The sequence below is a fragment of the Mandrillus leucophaeus genome, unplaced genomic scaffold (assembly GCF_000951045.1).
Source record: "Mandrillus leucophaeus isolate KB7577 unplaced genomic scaffold, Mleu.le_1.0 Scaffold1006, whole genome shotgun sequence".
In the NCBI taxonomy this organism is placed as follows: domain Eukaryota; kingdom Metazoa; phylum Chordata; class Mammalia; order Primates; family Cercopithecidae; genus Mandrillus; species Mandrillus leucophaeus.
The window spans coordinates 537,061-545,464 of NW_012098166.1; the positions used below are offsets into that span (position 1 = coordinate 537,061).

Here is an 8,404-nt window from a genome sequence, read left to right on the forward strand (position 1 = left end):
CTGGGCAACATAGCAAGACCCTGTCTCTACAAAAAATATAAAAATTGGCTGAGCATGTTGGTGCACAACTGTAGTCTCAGCTACTTAGGGGGCTGAGGTAGGAGGATCACTTAGGTCTGGGAGGTCAGGGCTGCTGTGAGCTGAGATCACGCCACTGCACTCCAACCTGGGTGACAGAGTGAGACCTTGTCTCAAAAAAAAAAAAAAAAAAAAGCTGCGATGCGTACATCTGGTAAACAATACAGAGTGTCCCGTGCATCAAGAAGCTTATCATGTAATGAGAATATAGACAAGTAAACAGGTAACTATGAAAAAGTCTTGCATTAACAAAGGGAAAGTATAGGAGTCTATTAGCCCTGCTGAAAGCAGTTTAGAGTAGGTCTCATCTAAAGAAATACTTGATTATATTTGTAAATGAAGCAAGATTTGTTATATCTTATGCATTTTTATTTGTTATGAAAGAATATTTATATCTTATGCATTTTTATTTATTTGATTTAATCATTTTATTCCAATGATAAGATACAGATTATAAAACTTCTACTATAATTACGCATAATTACCTTTTGTTGTTTTCCTACAAGAAATGCACAGGTATTTTGAGGTCTTTTGTATTGCATTATTGGCAAAGCACTGCATAGTATTAGTTCGTGGCTCTGTTACAATGGGTAATGACAGGAATATATGCAGATGTCTCTGCTATGATAAAATGTGCTCTTGTTGGGTTACGTTAACCTTCCTTCAAACGGTATTTCTCGGTTGTACTTCTCACAGTCTTTAGGAATTCCATTAAATCAGTGCCTCCAGTTCCTTTGGCATCCAGTTTTGAAGGGTCTTCAGAGGTCTTGTTTTCCTTTGGCTGCTGGCTTGCAGGAATCAGGACGTACTTAGTCACGATTTGCAGATGGTAGCTCCTCAGGGAGACCAGAGCTTTCACACAGGCATCATAAGCTTCCCGCAGGCCAGCATCACCTTTTGAAAGGACAAACTCACGGACTGAGGGACTTGACTCTAATGAGGACAGGAAGTTCCTGTGAGCTGGTGGCATATATGTTCTCATGTCCTGGAGGAACTGAGCAGCATGTCCTACAGGAACAAGAGAAAGAGGAAACACGGAGGTCACAGCATTCCCCAATCCAGGAGAGAAAGGCAGAGTGAGGGCAGAGTGGGCAGGAGATCACCAATATAGCATTCAGTGAAGTCAAGGTCATTCTATTTGAAGGCTAATGTTTGGCTATTAGTCTTGCTACTAGCAATTGTTATTATTGTAAAATACTATTAATTTTGAAAACTGAATGAGCTAAACTCATTTTCTCACAATAAGTATTTTTGTTTGCACTTTTTTTTCTTTTCTTTTTTTTGTTTTTGAGACAGAGTCTCACTCTGTCGGCCAGGCTGGAGTGCAGTGGCACAATCTCAGCTCACTGCAACCTCTGCCTCCCAGGCTCAAGCAATTCTCCTGCCTCAGTCTCCTGAGTAACTGGGATTGCAGACACGTGCCACCATGCCTGGCTAATTTTATATTTTTAGTAGAGACAGGGTTTCTCCATGTTGGTCAGGCTGGTCTCAAATTCCTGACCTCAGATGATCCACTTTCCTCAGCCTCCCAAAGTGCTGGGATTACAGGCCTGAGCCACCACGCCTGGCCTTTTTTTGCACTTTCTTTCTCTCTTTTCTACTGTAAGAAGCTGATGGGATAGACAAGGGCATATATAATCTGCATTTGACAGATTATGACTGATTCTTAAGAGAGTTTAAGAGTGTGTTTAAATGAGTGTTTGACAATAGCAAAGACATGGAATGAACCCAGGTGCCCATCAATGATGGATGGGACAAAGAAAATGTGGCACATGTACACCATGGAATACTACACAGCCATGAAAAAGAATGAAATCAAGTGCTTCACAGCAACAAGGAGGCAGCAGCTGGAGGCCATTAGCTTAAGTTAGCCTAAGTGAATTAATGCAGAAACAGAAAACCAAATACCACATGTTCTCACCAATAAGTGGGAGCTAAATATTGAGTACACATGGACACAAAGATGGGAACAATAGACAGGGAGCATTTCAAATAGGGGAGGGAGGGAGGAAGGAAAGCAAAGGCTGAAAAACTACCTATTGGGCACTATGTTCTATACTTGGGTGAGGGGATCATTAGAAGCCCAAACATCAGCATCACTGAGTATACCTGTGTAATAAGCCTGCACATGTATCCCCTGAATCTAAAATAAAAAAATTAAATATGATTAAAAAATTTAAAAAATAAGTGCTCAAATTAAGAAAAACTCATGTTTTTACCCAGCCCGATGCTTTCCCCTTTGACTATTAAACAGAAGTTTAACGAAACAGAGAAAATTAAAAAATTCTTCTTGGAACTTATTCCTCTCCTCCAGCTCAGCCCCTAGAAGGCATACAATGAATGTGGCTCATCTTTAAACTTTGGTGCAGGCATTGCTCTGGGTGGCTGGGGCCACGGGACAGCTGAACAAGACCAGGACCCAGACTCTGCTTGTCACTGAGGTCTTTATCTCCCCACTAACAGCCCTGCTTCATTTGCAGGTGACTGTCTCTTTCTAAGTCTGATCATACATTTTCAGAACATGACTTCACTAGAGTCAACCACTCTTTATAGACATGTTCAGATTTCAAGATGGAACTTGGGTGTGAGGAAAGCTCTGCCACTTTTATGTTATTTATTTTATTTTATTTTATTTTTGTTTATTATTTTTTTTTTTTTTGAGACGGAGTCTCACACTCTTGCCCAGGCTGGAGTGCAGTGGCGCCATCTCAGTTCACTGCAAACTCCACCTCCCAGGTTCACGCCATTCTCCTGCCTAAGCCTCCCAAGTAGCTGGGATTACAGGTACCCACCACCACACCCAGTTAATTTTTTGTATTTTTAGTAAAGACGGGGTTTCACCGTGTTAGCCAGGATGGTCTCCATCTCCTGATCCTGTGATTCGCTCGCCTCGGCCTCCCAAAGTGCTGGGATTACAGGCATGAGCCACTGCGCCTGGCCTTTTATTTTTTATTTTTATTTTGAGACGGAGTTTCACCCTTTTGCCCGGGCTGGAGTACAGTGGTGCAATCTTGGCTCACTGCAACCTCTGCCCGCCGAATTCAAGCAATTCTCCTGCCTGAGCCTCCTGAGTAGCTGGGATTAGAGGCACCCACCATCATGCTCGGCTAGTTTTTGTATTTTTAGTAGAGATGGGGTTTCACCATGTTGGTCAGGCTGGTCTCGAACTCCTGACCTCAGGTGATCCACCTGCCTAGGTCTCCCAAAGTGCTAGGATTACAGGCTTGAGCCACCGCACCTGGCCAGTTCTGCCACTTTCTGGCAGAGGAACCAGTCACTGACTCTTATTAAGTTTCTGCATCTTCATTTTTAAAGTGGGATCATGGCAACCAAATCCCTACTTGCCTGATTCTGCTAAAACCATCAGATAAGCTCAGATGAGATGCTGATGGGAAGGTGCTTTCTAGATATCCAAATACCATTGCGTTCACATAAGAGATGATTATTTCTTGCTATTTTTCACTCACCTCCGCCAGCATTCTGCTGGATGCCCAGCAGGACGTCAAAGCACTGAAAGATGCTGCTTTGTGCTGCACTGCCCCCTGCAAACTTCTTTGGGTCTTTCCAGAACCCCTCATACACCAGACCGTCTGATAGCTGGGGGTTGCCTTTCCAGCTATCAGAGGAAAGAAAGAAAAAAAGAAAAATCATTCTTTAGATTAATTGCTAATTTTCAGGTATCAAATCTTGCACTAGTAGTGAATAGAAGGTGACAAGAGATGTATTTCATGATCCTTCTTTCATGCCCCCTTGCCCCTACTCATTTTCATGCATGAGAATAATTAATATAATCCTGCGCAGATTTGGCATAAATATTCTAGGAATGAAATTTTACCTTTGCACTAGCACAGACCACTCTTTTTAAAATAACTAGCTTTCCTGTCTCACCCTCCAATACATTCCTGGCCAAGTGATAACAGAACCGTCTAGTCTTTTTCTACCGTATGAATTTTTGGATATAAATTGTTAGTCAAACCCAATGGATATTAGGGACCATCCAAGAGAATTTGGTGGTGTTCTTTGTTAAGTGAGAGCAAACAAATTCAAACATAAGACTACATACCCAGCCAAATATATGCGAAGAACACTGAAAAATGCATTTGGGTTTACGTGATCTGTAAAAAGACGGAATGTGTTTAATTAAGCAGCATCAGAGGTATACAGGGAAATCAAGGTGTCGTGTACAACTGATAACAGATTTCGGCACAGGCTGCAGGAAAAGGCATTAGGTCAGTTTGTGCTAAACAAAGCCCCTGTGGTTATAAACGTTCACTCTCATGCCCTCTTCCAGGAGGCCCGTTAAACTGTAAACTTAGTGCTTACTGACGTAACAGATAAACTGTTTACATAAAGAAACAAACCAAAGACAAAAACAAAACAAACCAAAACAAGAGCCCAGAAACTAGATCTCTCTCTCTATTTTCAAAATTTTAAAAAATCGTTTGGTGACAGGGTCTCACTTCATCGCTCAGGCTGGAATGTAGTGATCATAGCTCACTGCAGCCTCAACTCCTGGGTTCAAGCAATCTTCCCACCTCAGCCTCCCAAGTAGCTGGAAACTACACGTATGAGCCACCGCACTCAGCCTCCTACCCTACTTGATTTGAAAATGCAACTTCTTGCCAAGGACTAAATAGCAATAACTCAAAACCCAGAGATAAACAATTAGGTATTTGTTGACTCTGTTCAGTAGGGCAGATTTCCTATTGCAAGTTACTGCTTATATACCTTTTTGTGTGTTTTTTTGGGGGTAGTTTTTTAACTGTTAATTTCGCAACAACCTTTGAGCTCAATGACGTTTCTGTGTTGTTTCTTAACTTGTGAAAAAACAGAATTAGGAAAGAGTTCTTATTAAGCAGAAGTTATTTTTTTTTCAGAACTTAAAACCACCCTCCCATGTAGAAAGTTTCTCAAAGGTTTTTAGTAGGAGGCAAGGAAGTTCCTTAGCATTAAATAGAGCCAGCTTGGAACTCTGGCTTCACTATTTACTGCCTGTGGAATCTGAAGTCATTTACCCTGTCTTTCTGAATTTAGATGACCTTACTTGTAAAATGGAGATAATGAAACCTACCACATAGAAAGTGTAATGGTTTAGTAAGATAAAATACCTAAAGTGAAAACATACTAAGTGGTAGTTGCTTTTTGCTTCCCTTTTTTCAACCATTCTATATCTGGAACATTTGACTTGTCAGCCTAGACTATTGCACTGCACACAATACTTGCCGTGCATTTGCTGAAACACTTGACGGGCTTTCTCCAGGCAAGAAGCTATTTCCAACAGTGCCTTTAGCAGAGTGTCCCGTTCTTGCATTTGCATTGCCCTGAATACAGTAGGAATTTCCTATAACAAAACAAAACAAAGAAAACAAACATTTAAGGTTTTCTTTCTTTTGAGACGGAGTCTCGCTCTGTTGCCCAAGCTGGAGTACAGTGGCGCGATCTCGGCTCACTGCAAGCTCCACCTCAAGGGTTCACAGCATTCTCCTGCCTCAGCCTCCTGAGTAGCTGGGACTACAGGCGCCCGCCACAGCGCCCGGCTAATTTTTATATTTTTAGTAGAGATGGGGTTTCGCCATGGGGGCCAGGCTGGTCCCAAACTCCTGACTTCAAGTGATCTGCCCACTTAAGCCTCCCAAAGTGCTGGGATTACAGGCGTGAGCCACTGTGCCTGGCCAAATTCCCCCGTCTTAATCCATAAATTAAATTTGGGATTTTTACAATTCTTTCCTGGGCTGGACACCCTATTTGACTAATTTCTTTATATTTATAGAAGCTTGGATTTGTTTTTATTCACATAGCATTTAATTTAGAGATATTTATATAGTCATATATGTTTCATTTCTATTTTTGATAATCAAAACTATTGAATTTATGACACTGTATCATAGTTCCAAAGCCACATTTTATTGAAAAATTTTATTTCCTACAGAGGTTTCAAGTTGGATTTTAAGTATATGGCTCTGAGATTTTATATTTTAGGTAATACACAAAAATAAATAATTGATCCTTTACTCCCAATTAAATGATCCCATGTTGTATTTGTTAAGGATAAAGTTAACTCATGCTTAGTATAGTTTAGGCTCCGAAATGATTGCTCTGCTTATGTAAATCGACATACAAATTTTGAAGTGAGGATAGACATACTTTGATAGCAGAAGCAGCTGCTATTTCCACCAATAGAGAGACCAGGAAGAATCCTTTACTGCAGTCTCCATCACGAAATGAGAACAAAACGTCCATGTTCCTGAGGAAATTGGATAAGGAAGGCAAGAAGTTTAGCAAAAATTATGGGATTTTTTTGACATTTTTATTTATCCTATTTTAGTTTCAACATAATTTTATGAGAGAGGTGTGGCAGGCCTTACTATCTCCATTATGTAGTTGGGAATATTAAGACTCAGTTGTTGGCCGGGCGCGGTGGCTCAACCCTGTAATCCCAGCACTTTGGGAGGCCGAGACGGGCGGATCACAAGGTCAGGAGATCGAGACCATCCTGGCTAATATGGTGTAACCCCGTCTCTATTAAGAAATACAAAAAACTAGCCGGGCGAGGTGGCGGGCGCCTGTAGTCCCAGCTACTCGGGAGGCTGAGGCAGGAGAATGGCGTGAACCCAGGAGGCGGAGCTTGCAGTGAGCTGAGATCGGGCCACTGCACTCCAGCCTGGGTGACAGAGCGAGACTCCGTCTAAAAAAAAAAAAAAAAAAAAAAAAAAGACTCAGTTGTTAGGCCCGTTGTCTAAGATCACATAATTAACACTAAGTAGACTAAATTGAGACCTAAAGTTTCATATTGAAACTCAGAACTAGGGCCGGGCATGGTGGCTCATACATGTAATCCCAGCACTTTAGGAGGCCAAGGCGGGTTGGTCACCTGAGGTCAGGAGTTCGAGACCAGCCTTGCCAATGTGGTGAAACCCCGTCTCTACTAAGAATACACAAATTAGGTGGGTGTGGTGGTCGGTGCCTGTAATCCCAGCTACTCAGGAGGCTAAGGCAGGAGAATCACTTGAACACAGGAGGCGGAGGTTGCAGTGAGCCAAGATCGCTCCATTGCACTCCAGCCTGGGTGACAAGAGCAAGTCTCGTCTCAGAAAACAAATAAACAAAACAAAACAAAACAACAACAAAAAAAACAGAACTAGAAATTCCCAAACTAGTTCTGTTTCCATTATCCCGTTGACTTGTCACAGGCATTTATATTACCATACGTATATACTCAATGTTTACAGAGATATCTGTGAGGTAGAGTTTTAAAAGGTAGTCTTTTGTTTAAATAATTATATTCCTATTCATATTTTAATTTGTGAGCCTAATTCAATTTCTCAGTGGTTTATCTGCTTTACAAAGGAATTGACTGCGGAATTCAAATAACTGATTAGACCCTGTTTTTCTTTTTAATTGAAGTTTGGGCACTGGTGCAAACATAGTCTATCTATGTATCTACGAGTTTTGTGGTGGTTAAATTCACGGTGTCTGAAGCCAGACCATCTCTGTAACTTACTTGCTGTGTGACCTTGAGCAAGATATGACATCGTCTGCCTTGGTGTTCTCATCTGTAAAGTGGGACTGACTGTTGATGCCATCCTCCTTTTTAAAAACCTTCCAGTTTCTCCCTTATCTTAAGATACTGTTTTAACTCCTTATCATAACTAAAAAAATCCTACATAATCTTTTATTATTATTATTATTATTATTATTATTTGAGATGTGTCACCCAGGCTGGAGTGCAATGGCACAATCTTGTCTCACTGCCACATCTGCCTCCTGGGTTCAAGCTATTCTCCTGCTTCAGTCTCCTGAGTAGCTGAGATTACAGGCATGTGCCACCATGCCCCACTAATTTTTGTATTTTTAGAAGAGGAGGGTTTTCGCTATGTTGGCCAGACTGGTCTCGAATGCCTGACTTCAGGTGATCCACCTGCTTTGCCCAGCCATCTTTAAAAAAAATAATAATAATCTTTTTCTCACACTGTTATTTTTATCATTTATTATCAGTGACATTAGCCATCCTTCAGCTTTGATAATGCACCAAGATATTTGTCGCTTCAAGGCCTCACTTTTGCTATTTCTTCTGCTATGAATACTCTTACCTTTTTCCTCTAGCTAATTGCTCAAATAACTTGCTTCAAGGGCTCCCGCATCACTCCTTTTATTTGGTTAGGGATCCCAATACTTTATCTTCTTAAGCCTTCTCTTAATCATATGGCAGTTTGCATAATTTTCATATACTGCCTTTCCTCTTCGTTAGTCTAGCTTCACCGAGGTGGATTTATATTAATGATACTTACCTTAGTTTTTCTATCTCTTTTTTTTTTTTTTTTTTTTT

The 8,404-nt window shown here is 41.0% G+C and overlaps 1 protein-coding gene across 1 annotated transcript in view; it reads right to left on the minus strand.

The window, feature by feature from the left end:
* Window positions 1-481: 481 nt before the first annotated feature.
* Window positions 482-8,404, minus strand: part of IDO1 (indoleamine 2,3-dioxygenase 1) — a 16,929-nt gene continuing 9,006 nt past the window's right edge. Inside the window, exons 6-10 of the mRNA XM_011973966.1 lie at window positions 6,223-6,322; window positions 5,302-5,419; window positions 4,142-4,193; window positions 3,546-3,694; window positions 482-1,086 (exon numbers count right to left, since the gene is read on the minus strand). Coding sequence (XP_011829356.1) covers window positions 731-1,086; window positions 3,546-3,694; window positions 4,142-4,193; window positions 5,302-5,419; window positions 6,223-6,322 — 775 coding nt within the window. The 3' untranslated portion in view covers window positions 482-730. The remainder of the gene's footprint in view (window positions 1,087-3,545; window positions 3,695-4,141; window positions 4,194-5,301; window positions 5,420-6,222; window positions 6,323-8,404) is intronic.